This window comes from Monodelphis domestica, chromosome 4 (assembly GCF_027887165.1).
Source record: "Monodelphis domestica isolate mMonDom1 chromosome 4, mMonDom1.pri, whole genome shotgun sequence".
Lineage (NCBI taxonomy): Eukaryota > Metazoa > Chordata > Mammalia > Didelphimorphia > Didelphidae > Monodelphis > Monodelphis domestica.
The window spans coordinates 92,086,631-92,104,406 of NC_077230.1; the positions used below are offsets into that span (position 1 = coordinate 92,086,631).

The 17,776-nt window shown below is 39.2% G+C and overlaps 2 protein-coding genes across 3 annotated transcripts in view; one reads left to right on the forward strand and one right to left on the reverse strand.

Annotated features, from left to right (window-relative positions):
* Positions 1 to 8,286: 8,286 nt before the first annotated feature.
* On the reverse strand, positions 8,287 to 12,780 carry RPL35A (ribosomal protein L35a). 2 transcript variants are annotated; one of them, XM_001363928.5, is made up of 5 exons: positions 12,697 to 12,780; positions 11,661 to 11,704; positions 11,356 to 11,508; positions 10,100 to 10,244; positions 8,287 to 8,444 (listed from the first exon to the last, which is right to left on the reverse strand). In XM_001363928.5, the coding sequence occupies exons 2-5, from the start codon at positions 11,669 to 11,671 to the stop codon at positions 8,421 to 8,423; spliced, it is 333 nt and encodes a 110-aa protein (XP_001363965.1). In that variant the 5' UTR covers positions 11,672 to 11,704; positions 12,697 to 12,780; the 3' UTR covers positions 8,287 to 8,420. The 2 variants fall into 2 exon arrangements, with proteins under 2 accessions (XP_001363965.1, XP_016289001.1); XM_016433515.2 differs by having other exon boundaries at positions 12,580 to 12,700.
* Positions 12,781 to 12,928: 148 nt separating this feature from the next.
* The window catches only part of IQCG (IQ motif containing G), a 60,775-nt gene continuing 55,927 nt past the window's right edge, over positions 12,929 to 17,776 (forward strand). Inside the window, exon 1 of the mRNA XM_016433514.2 lies at positions 12,929 to 13,063. The gene's annotated coding sequence lies outside the window, so the exon portion shown is untranslated. The remainder of the gene's footprint in view (positions 13,064 to 17,776) is intronic.

Consider the following 17,776-nt stretch of genomic DNA (forward strand, 5'->3'; position numbering starts at 1 on the left):
GTCAATATAGACAGCAGTTGGGCTTTGAGCTGAACTTTGAATGGTAGACTATGAAGAATCAGAAACTACTCAGTAGGTCTCCTTAAATCCAAGACGAAGTGTGAGAGGAAGAGATCAAAGATTAGCAGGGCTCCAGGAGGGGTGGTGAAAGGGAGAGGACTTGAGGATATTCATTCATTTATTAGTTTTGGGTCAGGGACTGTGCTTGCTGGGGATTTAAAGAGAAAATAAAAGCTCCTACTCCCAACGAACTTACACTCCACTGGAGTAAGCCAACAATGTTAACTAAGATAAGGGTTAAATGAAATTTGGAACTAGTCAAATGGGTAGATTCAAGCAGTCTCAATAATTCATAGTTAACTTGGCAAGTAGTCTCCAATGGAATGTCCCAGAGACCACTTATATTAAGGTTCACGAGAGCTGAGAGAAAGCTGAGAAAGGTCTCTAAAATACTAAATGACTAAATCCAGAAAAGATATTGTTACAGTTAAAAATGTGATAAACTGAAGCACAAAGTTACAAGCATGATCAATTTATTAGTAAAGCACGACTTAATCAAAAATTAGGATCTCAGCTTCTGTAGCAGAGGTACGACTCCAAATGAAGGGAACAGCTCTCTTTTATAGGTTTGGGGAGCACAAATAAAAACAAACTTTGAAGGCAGGGAACAAATTACAATTGGTTAAAAGAGCTCAACATAACAAATGGTGAAATCAATATAACTGGATGAAGGGCTACCAACAAACCCCTCCATTCCTCCTACGACTAAGAAATATTCTTTGTTTGAGTCCACTTGCAAGGTTAGAATTAGTGGACCAGACTTCTTTGGAAAACAAATGAGAGAGGGGGCAGCTGGGTGGCTCAGTGGATTGAGAGTCAGGCCCAGAGATGGGAGGTCCTGGGTTCAAATCTGAACTCAGACACATCCTAGCTGTGTGACCCTGAGCAAGTCACTTGACCCCCATTGCCTAACCCTTACCACTCTTCTGCCTTAGAACCAATATCTTGATTCTAAGACAGAAGATAAGGGTTTAAAAAAGAACAAACCAGACATCCTTGAAGAATAGCTTGGTGATCTAAAAAATACTAAACCAGACTCTCTGGCCTCCCAGACTTGCATTCCTCAAGGAAAATAGGTTTCCTTGAGGCAAGAATAGAACATTGATTAGCAGAACTGTATTTCTAAACTAAACTCATTATGAGTTTCTGAACCCAGTTCACAAACAAAGAACCATGACTTAGGCATTTGTAGGACAAAAATCAATTAGCTGTAAATAGAATCAGTTAAAAGATATCAATCTGATCATTTCAATATTAATAGGTTAGCATATTAAGATGGATCTAATAAAACAACTTCCATGAGGATGAAGAGTCTACCTGGATTTTTTTTTAATGTGGCAAAGGCTATTTTATTTCATCCCCACCAGAGTGGGTACTCAGGGGCCAGTGTTACAGCCAGCAAGCAAGTACAAGGAATGGGAGTATTCAGGCTCCCTTTTATTAACATGAATCAGTCCCTCCTCTCCTTCACTACTGGCCAGTTATTAGAGTTATAATTTAGTCAAGAGAACCAGCTGATCAGAACTCAATTTACAAACCCTATCATTCACATTGAAGTATAGTAACTCTACCTGTTAGTCTCCTAAAGGACTAACCTGAAATGTGTTTCTCATCATGTCCTGCTGACATGGATGTGGTGAAAGGGAGTTTAAGCTAAGAATATGAAACTTAATTCTATTTTCTTTTCTTTTTACTCCATCTTTCCAGGACCTGTCCCTCAGACATAATATTGCTATTACTGTGTACAATGTTTTCCTGGTTCTGCTTATTTCACTCTGCATCAGTTCAGGTCTTTCCCGTTCTTTCTGTAATCATCCTGTTCATTATTCCTTATAGCACAATAATATTCCATCACCGTCACATACCACAATTTGTTCAGCCATTCCCCAACTGAGGGACATGCCTTTAACTTCCAATTCTTTGCTACCATAAAGGGAGCAGCTATGAATATTCTTGTACAAACAGGTTCTTCCTCTTTGTTTTTGTTTTTTAATCTCTTTGGGATACAGACCTGGTACACATTTGGATTTTCAAAAAAAGTCAGCTTTGCATATAGTGGTTGTGAAGGCATGTTTTGTCAGCAATTTATTTAAGAAAGTTCATAGGGGTTTTTTTGTTTGTTTTTATTTTATTTAGTCAATTTAGAACATTATTCCTTGGTTACAAGAATCATATTATTTCCCTCCCTTCACTTCCTTCCCCTTCCTGCAGCTGATGGGCAATTTCATTGGGTATTATTTGTGTCCTTGATCAGAACCTATTTCCATGTTGTTGATGTTTGCACTAGGATGTTCATTTAGAGTCTACATCCCCAATCGTATCCCCTCGACCCATGTATTCAAGCAGTTGTTTTTTTTCTGTGTTTCTACTCACACAGTTTTTCCTCTATTTGTGAATAGTGTTCTTTCTCATAGATCCCTCCAAGTTGTTCTGGATCACTGCATTGCCACTAATGGAGAAGTCCATTACATTCGATTGTACCACAGTGTATCAGTCTCTGTGTACAGTGTTTTCCTGGTTCTGCTCCTCTCACTCTGTATCACTTCCTGGAAGTTGTTCCGTCTCCATGGAATTCCTCCACTTTATTATTCCTTTTAGCCCAATATTATTCCATCACCAACATATACCACAATTTGTTCAGCCATTCTCCAATTGAAGGGCATCCCCTCATTTTCCAATTTTTGGCCACCACAAAGAGTGCTGCTATGAATATTCTTGCACAAGTCTTTTTCCTTATTATCTCTTTGGGGTACAAACCCAGCAGTGCTATCAAAGGGCAGACAGTCTTTTGTCACCCTTTGGGCATAGTTCCAAATTGCCCTCCAGAGTGGTTGGATTAATTCACAACTCCATCAGCAATGAATTAATGTCCCTACTTTGCCACATCCCCTCCAGCATTCATTACTTTCAATAGCTGTCATGTTAGCCTATCTGCTAGGTGTGAGGTGATACCTCAGAGTTGTTTTGATTTGCATTTCTCTAATTATAAGAGATTTAGAACACTTTTTCATGTGCTTATTAATAATTTTGATTTTTTAACTGAAAATTGCCTATTCATGCCCCTTGCCCATTTATCAATTGGAGAATGGCTTGATTTTTTTGTACAATTGATTTAGCTCTTTATAAATTTGAGTTATTAGACCTTTGTCAGAGGTTTTTGCTATGGAGATTATTTCCCAATTTGTTGCTTCCCTTCTCATTTTGGTTGCATTGGTTTTAGTTGTTCAAAACCTTTTTAATTTGATGTACTCAAAATTATTTATTTTACATTTTGTGATTTTTTTTTCTAGCTCTTGCTTGGTTTTAAAATCTTTCCCTTCCCAAAGGTCTGACATGTATACTATTCTGTGTTCACCTGATTTGCTTACAGTTTCCTTCTTTATATTCAAGTCATTCACCCATTCTGAGTTTATCTTGGTGTAGGGTGTGAGGTGTTGATCCAAACCTAATCTCTCCCACACTGTCTTCCAATTTTCCCAGCAGTTTTTATCAAATAGTGGATTTTGATCCCAAAAGCTGGGATCTTTGGGCTTGTCATAGATTGTCTTGCTGTGGTCACTTACCCCAAGTCTATTCCACTGATCCTCCTTTCTGTCTCTTAGCTAGTACCAAATTGTTTTGATGACCACTGCTTTATAGTATAGTTTGAGATCCGGTACTGCAAAGCCACCTTCCTTCGCATATTTTTTTCATTATTTCCCTGGATATCCTTGATCTTTTGTTTTTCCAAATGAACTTTGTTATGTTTTTTTCCTAATTCAATAAAAAAGTTTTTTGGTAATTCGATGGGTATGGAACTAAATAAGTAAATTAATTTGGGTAGGATGGTCATTTTTATTATGTTAACTCATCCCACCCATGAGCAGTTAATGTTTTTCCATTTGTTTAGATCTAGTTTTAAGTGTGTGGTAAGTTTTTTGTAGTTGTGTTCATATAGTTCCTGTGTTTGTCTTGACAGATTCCTAAGTACTTTATATTGTCTTGGGTGTCTTTAAATGGAATTTCTCTTTCTAATTCTTGCTGCTGAGATGTGTTGGAGATATATAGAAATGCTGATGATGTATGTGGGTTTATTTTGTATCCTGCAACTTTGCTAAAGTTGTTGATTATTTTGACTAGCTTCTTAGTTGATTCTTTAGGATTCTTTTTTTTTAACATTTTTTTATTTGGTCATTTCCAAACATTATTCATTGGAAACAAAGATCATTTTCTTTTCTTCCCCCCGCCCCCTCCCCTAGCCGACGCGCGATTCCACTGGGTATCACATGTGTTCTTGATTCAAACCCATTTCCATGTTGTTGGTATTTGCATTAGAGTGTTCATTTAGAGTCTCCTCAGGCATGTCCCCTCAACCCCTGTAGTCAAGCAGTTGCTTTTCCTTGGTGTCTAGGATTCTTTAAGTAGACCATCATATCATCCAGAGTGGTCTCCTCCTTGCCTATTTTAATACCTTCAATTTCTTTTTCTTCTCTAATTGCTACTGATAGTGTTTCTAGTACAATGTCAAATAATAGCGGTGATAATGGGCATCCTTGTTTCATTCCTGATCTTATTGGGAATGGATTTAGTTTATCCCCATTGCAGATGATGTTTTCTGATGGTTTTAGATATATACTGTTTATTATTTTTAGAAAGGCCCTTCTATTCCTATGCTTTCTAGTGTTTTCAATAGAAATGGGTGTTTTATTTTATCAAAGGCTTTTTCTACATCTATTGAGATAATCATGTGATTTTTGTTGGTTTGCTTGTTGATATGATCAATTATGTGGATGGTTTTCCTAATAGTGAACCATCCTTGCATTCCTGGTATAAATCCCATCTGATCATAGTGAATAATCCTCGTGATGACTTGCTGGAGTCTTTTTGCTAGTATTCTATTTAAGATTTTTGCATCTATGTTCATTAAGGAGATTGGTCTATAGTTTTCTCTCTCTGTTTTTGACCTGCCTGGCTTTGGAATCAGTACCATATTTGTCATGGGGGTTTTAATGGACCACAAACTCAAGGCAGCTGTTAGGTAACAGACAAAAAAACTAATCTAATCTTGAGCTGCATCAAGAAAATTAACTTCCCAAAATAAGGAATATGATCCTCTTTATTCTATCCCAATTAAAACACATCTTAACTAATTTCTAATTCTGGATACAACAGTTTAGGAAGGACATTATCAGTATTAGTTAATGAATAGTGAAGGATCTCAAGATCATCAATCGTGGGGATACTGAATCTGAAGGAAAAAACTCAAAGGGAACATAGTAGTTATCTTAAAGTATTTGAAAAGTTGTCCTGAGTAAGAGGGATTTTTCTGTTTAGTTTTAAGGAGTTAGAGCTAAAAGCAAAGGGCAGAAATTGAAGAGGCAAATTTAGCTTTTATGACAGGAAAAGTCTTATAATAAATAGTGTAATCAAGGAAGAATGACAAAAAGCAAAGTAAAACCTGAAAGGTAATGAAAATGGACCCAAGAGAAGCAGATGGAACTGTCATGAGCCAGCAAGGGAAGAATTCCATGGAATTCTAAAGATTCCAAAGGAGAAAACTGTTGGCCAGGAGGTCTGGGCATTCTTTGATTTCTCTTCTCATCTTCTCTTCTGATACTCTCACCAGAGACTGTCCAGAGCTAGAGAGCAGAATTGGGTTTCCACATACCTTTTCCTACCTGACTTGTGCTGAAGTGTTACTGCTTTGTTTTGAAGATCATCTTATACCATCATTTCATCCCATCAAATATATAGTAAATATAGGGATAGGGTCTACCCAATTCCTCTTGTCCTACCTCTTCCCCCTTTTATCTCTTTACTATAGAAATAAATTAGCCAGTTAGTATATCAAGACTTGTCTCCAAATTTCATAATAGGAAGGAAGATTCAAAATCATCTAGAAACAGAGTTGGGAGGGGTTTGACTCACTCTGGGTCAGGTTCAGACTCCATTAGCCTCTTCAATAGCTGGTTTCCTGTCCCAATATTGGAGAGAATCCCGCTCTCAATCCCACCATTACAATAGTAACATTTTTATAGTGCTTACTATGTGCCAAGCACCATGTATTGTCCAAAAGCATAATGGGCTCCCACCAAAGTAAGCATATCCTATAAAGTATATTTTTCTTTCTTTCTTTCTAGAATTACATTATGACAGGGCCTTGGTCTGAGGCACATGGTTTCACTTCAATGAAAAACCTGAAAAGGGGGCAGCTGGGTGGCTCAGTGGATTGAGAGCCAGGCCAGGAGATGGGAGGTCCTGGATTCAAATCTGGTCTCAGGTATTCCTAGCTGTGTGACCCTCTGCAAGTCACTTAACCCCAACTGGCTAGCCCTTAGCACTTTTCTCCCTTGGAACCAATACACAGTATTGATTCCAAGATGAAAGATTAAGGGTTTAAAAAAGGGGAAAAAAAAGAAAAACCTTTTCAAGTTTATTGTCATGGAAGTATTGTCCTTCTCTGAAGTTAGATTTTTTTTTTTTGGTAAGAGACTCAAATTCAGGAAGAAATTATAAAGTCCTTGAAACTTAGGGTAGTGACCAAACAAATGAGAACTCTTTAAGAACAGCATTTTTGTTAATCTGTGACCATCTGGTTTTAATACTCTAAAGGTATACCAACATTGACTTGTTATATAAATCAAAATATCTTTTCTTTCTGTGGAATTGTTTTGAAATGACTATAAAATGAAAGGTATTGTTTTGCTCAGATTTCAATAAATGGGGAAAACTGCCCATTTAGAGCCCTTTAAGCACAGAAAGTTCTGAGATAGAATTCCTCTTAGGCTGGAATTATTCCAATAGTCTGCTATTCCATCTTCCTTCTACAAGTTTCTTCTTAGACTATTGCAACCTCAATTCAGCTATGAAAATAATCTAAGCTCAGGTATGTCAATCCCGTAATCAACAAACTACAGTGGCTCCTAATCACTTCCAGGATCAAATACAAAACCATGTTTAATGTTCAAAATCTTTCACAACTTGGCCCTACCCTTTCCAGTCTTCTTACAACTTGTCCTCCATACCTATGGACATCAGTGACATTGGTCCCCTTGCTGTTCCTCACACTAGCTCCCAACTCTGCATTTTTACTGGCCATACCCCATTCTGGAAAACCTCTTCCTGCCTTCAGGTCTCTGATCTAAAATCTTACCCTCTACAGGAAGCCTTTCTAACGTCATTCCTCATGGTTATTCTCAATTTATGCCATATGTATACATTTTCATGTATATACACAATTTTTTAACATAGGTGTTTGCATATCATCTCGTTTTAGATTTTGAACTCCAGGGCAAGGATATCTTATCTCCAACATTTTGGAAGTTTGACTAATAACTCACTGAAGTGGAAGACGGAATGGCTACTTACTTGCTGGGTGTTATAATTCCTGTCAAGTTATTGGACTAGATGGTTGCTAAAGTAGTTTCCAATTCTTTGAGATCTGATATGTGGGGAACAAGCAAGCCAGTTTGGCTGGAATATGAAGGTTTTAAAACCTTAAACAAATGGCCTTCTGAAAGTACCTTTGTATATCTCTGTACTTGTTATATTTTCCTGATAGAAAAATCACTAATTACTACCATCTTTTAAAGATAAGCACAGGGCCCAAACCAACTGATGGGCACAGGTTCATTACCTGTCTTGTTTTTGATTGGGACTCCCAACCTCCTCACCAAACTTAATGTTGAATTTGGTTCTGCCATGGAATAAGTTAGAGATGCTAAACCTTTTAGAAACTAAATGCCCAAACTATGACTCTCTCTGCAAGTGAGTCCCCCTCCCCCCTCCGAGGGGAAGAAGCACTCTCATTAAGCTACTAGGTAGAGGGACAGGTCATGAGAAATGTCCTCAGGCCCGGAGAGGGGATAGGGAGCAGCTCCACCCCCCCCCCCCCAGTACATGTGCCATAGGTTCACCAACATGGGTATAGGTCAATCAATGCAGGTCAGAACTCCTGAGTTCTGCCAGTCTCAGCATCCCTATGAACAGAGATGTACATCACCACATACAAAATTCTAAAGTCTTATTATTATGAAATAATCAAGGGCATCAAGACCTCTATGAATATATGCAAAGTGAAGTTAAGTGGAACCAGGAAAATATACATGTCTACAATAAATGGAAAGAACAGTAACAAAACTGAATGCTATTAAATTATGTTGATTTTTAGTTTCATAGTTTTTTCACTCTTAAGAGATGGCTCTCTGAGGAAGTAGGGTAGTAACACAGTAGAAAATATAAGTGATGTAAAAGCAAAAGACATCAGGAAAAATTTATTTTTTAAAATTGCCAACAAATAGATTTTGAATAAGAAAAAGGCATTCAAAACAAAATATACATTTCCAAAAAATGTGTAATTTTATTTAGTAGATTTTCATATTCTAGATCCTTGAGGGATAGAGCATCTGGAAGAAAAAAAAAAGTCAGAGATAAATACTAAATATCACATGAGGTTACTTTATCCCCCAAAGCAACACATGGGCTAACAAATCATTACTTTTTGGCAGGTAAGATCTCATGAATATCAAATGACAAAAATTTATGAGCAATCTTGGTGAGCAAGAACTGAAAAAAATAAAAGTAATCCGAAGAAACAAAGGTCTTAGAGCAAGAACAACACAACAATGTCATATGTTCAAGCACCTATTTTATGATTTTCCTAAATTATGGTGAGGAGGAGTTTCAAGCAATCATTTTGTTTCCTGCAAGAGAAGCACACCTCCTCTGGTAACAATCAATTGCACTACATGTAAACAGATCCAACTAAAGCTAAATCATTTTCAATGATCTCCCAAACCCATTTCAATAAATATAACATAAAATAAGGCAAACTGTTGGTTTTCAAAATTTCCAACACAAAGCATTTTTGGGACACACTACACTCTCTAAAACAGTTTACCTTCTTGTTATTTATTAACAATCCCATGAGGTTAGAAAGAAAATTTTCATCTCCGTTTTACAGATATAAGATCTGAGGCTCAGATTAAATAACTTGTTTAGTCATAAAGTCTCTAGTATAGGAGAGCCAAGATTGCTACCAATTGAATACATTGCCTATTCAAAATAGAATAGCATTTGACAGGACAAATGCAGATATACAGGTTATAACTTCCTACTCTAAGTTAATTTAAAAACATTAAGATTTGACTTCTTTTAGAATATATATAAAATAAAGAAATCTTATGGTGGACAGTGTAGATGGTTTATCTATAACAGAGATGATCCAAAATTCACTTAAGGACAGCATGCTATTGGTGATTTAGTTACTGATAGCCCTTACCTTCCGTCTTAGAATCAATACTGGGTACTGGTTCTAAGGCAGAAGAGTGGCAAGGGCTAGACAATGGGGGTTAAATGACTTGCCCAGGGTCACAGCTGGGAAGTGTCTGAGTCGGAATTTGAACCCAGGACCTCCTATCTCTGGGCAGGACTCTCAATTCACTGAGCCAACTCAGCTGCCCCCACCATTGGTGACTTAGAAGCATGTTGCAAATTGTTGAGCCCCTGAATGAGCTGAGACACATCATGAAATTCTACCATGTGTTCTGACTTGAGCTAAATTATGGATCTTCTACTATTATTCTCTCACCCTAAGCTGATCAGCTCAAACAAAATCTGTAAAATGCTGTACACCCTCCCCCAAGGGGGAGAAGGAGGCAAAGAGTTATAGAAGATACATTTAAAACAAAGGTAAAGGCAATTAAGTATATGCACTGCATATACTTGTTCATAAGCACTTCTAATGCTGAGTTATATTTCTATACACAGCAGGGATAATCCTCTTAATAAGGTTAGAATTTCTTAGAAAATCATATGAGTATAAGAATACAGAGGCTATTTCTATGACCCAGCCAATAGTTTACTCTAATATTGCTATTTAACCTTGAAACTTACTCTTTTTCATTCAAAAGATTCAGACTTACTACTTTAATACTTCAGAACTTCACTATCACCAAACTTAATTAAATTAGGATTTGAACTAAGAGCTTCCTGATTACATCTCCTAGTTTCCTAACAAGGAATGTCTGACAAAGATATATTGTTCACTTGAATTACTTACCACTCGGATCCTGTGTCCAATGGCCTTGGCAGGAAGATTGCTTCTGAACTTGGCTCGAACCATCCCACTGTTTCCATGAGCCCTAGTAACTTTTCCCCAAATCACTCTTGTTCTGTTGGGTTTCCCACCAGGAGTTACTGTGTTGCTGATAAAAGAAAAAGTACCTAGCATCAGATGATCAATGAAGCTCAAAGCTCCAATCGCAAATTGGGAAAATTATCTTATTTCCAAAGTCCAAAGCTAACAATGGAAACATCTACAAATTTCAATTTAGTTTTCATATTCAACTAGTTATGAATCTCACTGACTTATGGAATGGCATTTGGCAATTTTCAAAATAAAACTGGCTTCAGATCTCATCATTCAACAAAAACTGCTCTCTCCAAAGTTCCCAGTGATCTCAATCATGAAACCTAATAGCCTTCCCTTAATATAAATCTGTCTCTATAGAAAAATATTTATCAAGTGCCTCCTACCAAACCACTCTGTGATCATTCTACAGCTGCAATTTCATTAGGTCACAACACTTAACTAGTGAGGTCCCACAGAATTCTGTCAGGAGTCCTTCCTCTACTATTTTATCAGCACACTGGATTCAAATCTCTGCTGCTGCTACTGATTCTCAAATATACTTAGGCAAAATTTTCAATTCCTCACTCTCACCACACACTCCACTCTCCACTCCCTACCCCCATCCCATCTATTGCCATTTCTGGGTGATTCTACCCTAACATCTCTTCCATATACCCCCTTCTCTTTCCTTATCACTTCCTTCAAGCAAAGAGCCTCCAGATTTGTATCCTTGCCTTAAGCTCCTTCCCATTCCAATCTATCCTCTGGACTCAACTGTCAGGGATCTTCCAGATAGTGCAGGTCTGACCATGGCAATCCCCACCCATCCCATACTAAACTCTAATGGCTCTCAACCACAAAAATAAACAATTCTATTCTGCATTCATACCCTTTCAAAGCCTGACTATCCCTCACCATTAGACTGTGAGCTTCTTGAGAGCAGGGACTGTTCTTTTGACTTTTTAAAAAAATTCTTTGTTCTTGGATTCATGTCTGACATATGGTAGGCATTTAAATGCTTATTGATGGACTAACCCATCATAATTCTTTTACATTCACAAGACTAAGAACTTAGGTATATATAAAACACATTGACACAATGTCATATTTATCTTTCCTTAAAATTAAATGTTTGAATTTACATCTTCCATTATTTGGAGGCCAGTTTTGAAAAAAGAACTTACTTTTTTGCTTTGTACACATAGGCACATCTCTTGCCTAAATAGAATTCAGTTTCATCTCGAGCATAGACTCCTTCAATTTTGAGAAGAGCTGTGTGTTCCCTCTGGTTTCGGAGGCCTCGCTTGTAGCCAGCAAAAATCGCCTTAGACCACAGCCTAAGATATAGAAATCACAAAGATAACCATTGTCATTTGTGAAGTCTACTAAAGACATCTTAGCTTATAATGATATTGTTGAAGGCAGAACATAACCTTGAAGGAAACACACATGTAAAATCAAAGGAATAAGATGTTGAAATATTTTTTACCTTCCAGACATTTTGCTATTCTAGAAGTCCTGTTTCCAGCAGGCCTTAAACAAAGAGAAACCAAATTTAGATGCTTGCAATAACTATAAACTATTAAAAAACAATTTAGAGCTTTTTGCTTTGTTTCAATAGAGTAATAGATATTAGCAACTTCAACATTTCCAGACATATTCACTGCATTCATTCCACCTACACTTATGACAGAAAAATATACCAACACATACACTTCAACAACCTTCACTCTAACTAAAGGAGAAAATAATGCATTAAGAAACTGGCATTAATTCTTTCTCCAAATGCACACTGATTTGATTGGCTTCTTGATCATATAGTACATTCATTCCCTTGGATCATTATCTTTTCCTTCTGCCTGGACTCTCTTATTTCCTGAAATCCCTGGCCACGATTAAAGGATCAGTTCAGGTGTCTACTCCTATGAGACAGTTCTTCCTAAATTCAACCGTTTGCATTTCCTCCCCAACAACTTGGTTTTGCATATTTTGCATGAATTAACTAATGTGTATATGTAATTTCCCCGAAGACAAAGTTAAGATCTCACAGATCAACAGTCTTATTTTTCTTAAACACACCCAGGGCCTAGTTCTAGGCATAAAATAAGCGCTTAATAAAGAAGCTATGGGGGAATGGGGAAACCTTGGAGAGAAAAGTTTGAATAGGGATCAGTAAAAGCATAACTGCAAGCAAACACAGCAGCTGGCGCTGAAAATGAAAATTCGGCCGAAAGTGCCCCAAAAGACAAACCCAAGGCTGGAGACGCTGCAAGAATCCCCGTTATCCAGACACCCCCGGAACTCGCTCGCGAGCCGCCGGGGAAAGCTCTTTCCCGGGGCCGCCGGCGGGCCATTCACCATCCACACAGTATCCCAGCCATCCTGTCGCCTCCCTTCCCGAAACCCACCGTGACAAAAAGCCGGGATGACGGCGTGCCAGCACTCATGAGCAGCTGGGTCACCAGTCTGATCCCTGCCCCTTTATTTAAGCTAAAAGCTGAGACAGGAGCACAGACACAACTCACCTCCAAGCTACAAGATGGCGGAAAAAGGAAGTGGGGATCCTGCCGTGCTGCTTTGTGGGATATACACTTTTCCGCCCCGCCTCCATTTTAGGTGCCCCGGTAATTGCCAAAAAGAACCAGTGTCAAAAATTCCAAAACCTTATTCTCTGACTTCCGAAAAGAAACAAGTCATTTCAAGAAACACACCACAAAGGTTTCATTTAAATCCTACCATTTTTCCTTATAGAATGTCCATTACTTGGCGCGTAAAGGAGGCATGTCTTTAGGTCACTAAAAGACAAGCAAAAGAGGTCCCTTCGGAAGCGTGCAGTTGCCATGGGAACCGTCTGGCCTGTTACCTGCTAACTTCGACGCTCTCTTGACAGAGGTGAGGATGGTGGTTTTGGGGTGCAGGGGAGGGTACAGGACAGAGATTTTCTGTCCTTTTTCCAGGAGTCAAGTTTTAGTTCAAGAACCCATGGGGAGCTGGGAAGCTTGCTCCATGCTTGCTCAGGAATTGGTGCCGCCTCCTGGCGCAAGAGGGTGGGTGCCTCACCCCCACACCCCTCCTCCCCATCTCGCTCTGTCCCGTCCCGAGCCTTTCGTTGCCCTCTTGACCAAGGGAAAAGAGATTTGCTGAATAGCAATGTGTTCGGTGGAATCTCGGGGTCTGCACCACAAAGTTACCTTAATGATCAGTGAGGAGACTGGATAAGATGTTTGCAGAGAAATTTGGCCTTTATTAGGGAAGGGGAGAGGATGGGACCACTGTTCTGAGTGGTCGACTCAACAGCAATGTCCAAAGGTATACAAATTAACTCAGAATTTATAGGAAATTAACACAGTGTTTTTCTGTAGTTGTCTACCAATACCTGGGTAAGATACAATGTCTGTGAATGTTTTCTTTATCTTGACTTACCCTCTTTAAGTTTCTTAGTGTTCTTGAACCCATGAGCATCCCTCAAGTTTGCAATTTCCAAGTTGAGTAAGAGTTTAGACATGGCCAAGGCCTTTCGGACTAAAACATTTGATATAGGTAGTCAAGATTATAACTTTAGGTCTCATGGGAATTTTCCATAGCCATTACTCAGTTTCTAACTTCTTTAAGCTTTTGAATGCTGACTGTCAGAGCTATTTGGAATTCATAATAAGAAGAAGGGGAAATGGGGGTTTTGACTATATTAGAAAATAGTGAGTTAAAAGTGTATATTTATAAAGCTACTTGGGGAGGGGGAATTTCTCTACTCTTCATAAGGAGAGATTGGTATCTCTCTTCTGAAGGGCACCCAACTTCCACTAATTTTCCAAGGGAAGTTGCCAATCTAAGATTACTAACACTAGCTAATATATGATGGAGCATAATGCATGATTTTAGCCCACACAGCAAGATGGGATTTAGAGCTGGAGGAGATCTTAGAGACCTGCTAGAGCATCGGTTCTTAACCTTTTTGTGTATGTCATGGATCCCTTTGGAAGTCTAGTTAAGCCTATGGATTGCCTTTCCTAGAATAACATTTTTAAATTCAAAAATAGTATTACAAAAGGGAGAGGAAGGGAACAAGCATTTATTAAGTGCAAGTAGCATATTAATATTCTAGGGGCAGCTAGGTGGTGAAATGGATAGAATACTGGGACTGGAGTCAGGAAAGACCCAAGTTCAAATGTGGCCTCAGACACTTACCCGCTGTAGGTTTCCATGGAAATCACTTCACCCTGTTTGCCCAAGTTTCTTCATCTGTGAAATGAGCAGGAGAAGAAAATGTCAAACCATTCCAGTATCTTTGCCAAGAAAACCTCAAATAGGGTTATAAAGAATTGGAGACAACTAAAGAACAAAAAAGTGCGCAATAGATTCCATTCCATTCCATCCCCTAATTCAGGGGTCCCCAAACTACAGTCTGGGGGCCACATGTGGCCCCCTGAGCCCATGTATCTGGCCCCCACTGCACTTCTGGAAGGGGCACCTCTTTCAGTGGTGGCCAGTGAGAGGAGCACTGTATGTGGCGGTGCCGCAAAGAATGGCATCACTCACTACCATACTACTTCCAGTGACATAATCCTTTGCGTGGGGCCTTGTTCTGAGAATGCAAAGGATTATGTGGCTGCACAATGGAAGATGTCAGCAGGGGGAGCTGCGATCTGGGGGAGGGGATTCTGCACTGTGTATACTGCTGCCGGGTTAGGGTTAGGGTTAGAGTTAGGTTTTTATAGTCCAGCCCTCCAACTGTCTGAGGGACAGTGGACTGACCCCCTGTGTAAAAAGTTTGGGGACCCCTGCCCTAATTCATAGCTGTCCCATGAATTTTCAGTTCTTTGCTCCATTAAAAGAAGCTCCAAAATTTTTTTGTATATGTGGGTCCTTTTTCCTAGTTCTTTTATTTTTTGGGGGTGTAGGCCTAATAGGGAATTAATATGAATGGATAAAGCAGAAATTTACCATGTGCAAAACACTCTGCTGGTAATACAAATAGCAAGACAGTTTGTTCTCAAATTGCTTACAGTGCACATGGAAAGTTTCAGCTGCAATCAGATTGAAAGGTCTTATGGTATTCAAGGCGCCATTGTAAAGCAAATGATAAAATATTTTAATGTTATTTCCACTGATAAAGTCATATTAATTTCTGATGGTGAACCATTTGACAGGGTCAAAGACTGATGGAAAAAAAAATTCTAGATCATCAGTAGCACTTGCTGGAATATCTTCATAGGGGTTTTCCCTGTGGAGTATGATATTGGAAGGCATTGGATTAGGAGTTCTTGGATTCTATGTCCTTGCCTTCTCTATCAAAGTCTGAGGAGAGATAACTCAAAATGGTAGTGGTCTTGGTCTGATTTGCCTGGTACATGTTGCCTCCTGTTCCCCCCCCCCCCCAGGGTTTCCTTTTTAGATAGATTGGTTTGCCTGCTCTGAGTGGCATTTGGGGGAGATGGCTGGCTCCTCCACAGGTGTCATCTTCCTAATGATGGTTGTGAGGGTTAGATTGGATGCAACATCTGTAGTTTGATGATGACTATGAGAATTAGCCTAGAGCAGTCTTTGGGGTGCTGCCATGCTTAAAGCTCTTGTACCTATCTGCCTTTTGGTGGCAGTTAGCAGTTACTGCTGGTGATGATGAGGAAGGTGGACCTTTCTCTACAATGATTCTAGCTGATCTGTAAGCAAATCTGGTGATTTGAGGTTGGGGGTGGTGCACTCTTATTGCCAAAACACTTGGTTGCAAGTTTCTGAGCTGTTTTCATCAAGGTTTGAGGATAGATAGATAGTGGTCAAGGTGATTGGTGGTAGTTTGACTTGCCTGGCATACATGTATTGCCTTCTCTGCCTCTTCAAGGTGCTTGCTGCTTGCCTTCCCTGTGAGTGGTAGTTCATTAGCAGTCAGTGGGGATGGCTGATTTCTTCATAGGAGTTACTTCTCCAGTAAAGACTGTGATGGCACTCTTGTTCATCCATCTTTTCTGAGGAAGATCAATGATAGATAACTCAGGGTGATGTCTTGAATTGTGTGTAAATTGTATTTAAGTGAGGCAGCGTTGTGTGTGAAATAATTTGACCCATACCTTATTTTAAGTAGAACCTTGCCCATCTTAAATTAACAATTTTATCCTTATGATGAGTTCTAATCAGTATTATGTAGTTTAATGTGGTTTCATAGGAATAGTGATTACTGATTAACAAACCAGAAGCAAGTAGTTATAGTTCATAATTGAATAATTTCTAAAAATAAGAGTCTTTCCTTTCATAAAACTCTATGTTAAACTCTTGAATTGACAGCATAGCTTGAAGGGGGCCTCCACCCAGATGTCACAAGTTCAAGTGGAAAGTCTCATAATACATTAAAAAAGGGGGAAAAATCCTTCCCCTCCACTATTCCTTCCCTTAAGACCCTCATTGAGCAAGGTAGGCCACCTAAAGTGGGTATGTTGATAAAGCAGACCTGATGATAAAGTGGGTGGCATAAGTGGGGTACATGAGCGATTGCTACATATCCACCGCCTCTTTGGTAGCAACGTGACCCCCTGGTCTTACCAAAAGTTTGGAGTCTACCAATGAGGTCACTCACTGATGCCTGGATTGACAAGGCATGAAAAGAAGTGGCTGGGCACTGAAGGGAATAAAAACTGTACTCTGAAGAAGGTAGGAATCTCAGGCCCTAAGGAAGGTCTGGGATCTTCGTTGTAGGGGGCCAGGTGCCTCTAAGAAATAGTTATTGACTCGCAGCCCTGCCTCAATTGTTTTATTGCGGATTGGACAAATTTCACTGTCATACAGAGAGCATGTGCAGACCAGTGACTTCCGGGATGGTTCTGTGTAGAATTTAGTTACTACTGTAAGAACCCCTGATCTCCCACCCTGCTTTCCTAGGTGTACATGCCAGCCGTCGTATAGGGTCGCATGCACTTTCATCCCCTCTTTAGAAAGCAGCATCAGCCTGGAGTTTGAATGTCTCTGAGATGACACTAGCCCATCCTCTTGTCTTTTCTGTTACCTGCGCGCCAGCACAGAGTAGCCCAGGACTCTCTCCCCATCTCTAATCTCATTTCCCAAAGAGACAGCCAAGTGGGTAGAGCTGAGATGCAATGGCCCAACCCCTTCTGCAGACGTGTCCCTATCAGAATTGACTTGCTCTTATGAAAAGCTGTCTTTAAAAGTGGTCGTGGCCATCTTACCAAACTTTTCAGTTTTGATGTTTCTTACTAAACTTTTTAAAATTTCTCCAGATGAGTTTTGCCTCTTTAATCACGGGAGGACTTGAAAAAAGATTCACTCATAAACAGCTTCAAATTGCTTTCAAGAATGGCTGAACTCAATTTTTTCATTTTACAGAAAAAAACCAAAACACTAAGGTCCCAAAATGTTTAATGATTTGGACAGGTATGGTAACAGAACAAGGACTCGGTCCTTCTTCCTCGGGGTCCAAATTTGGTTTTCTTTCCAGGAGATAATGCTAGATAGATTTGACTTAGAGAGAGGGAGAGAGAGAGATAACATATAAATCCTAAATTGCTATGATAACTATGATTATTATTACTTCTTCTTTTGAATTGAATCTATCAGAGATTTGAGTAACTTGGCTCTTTCACTTTCCCAGTTCCAGGAAGA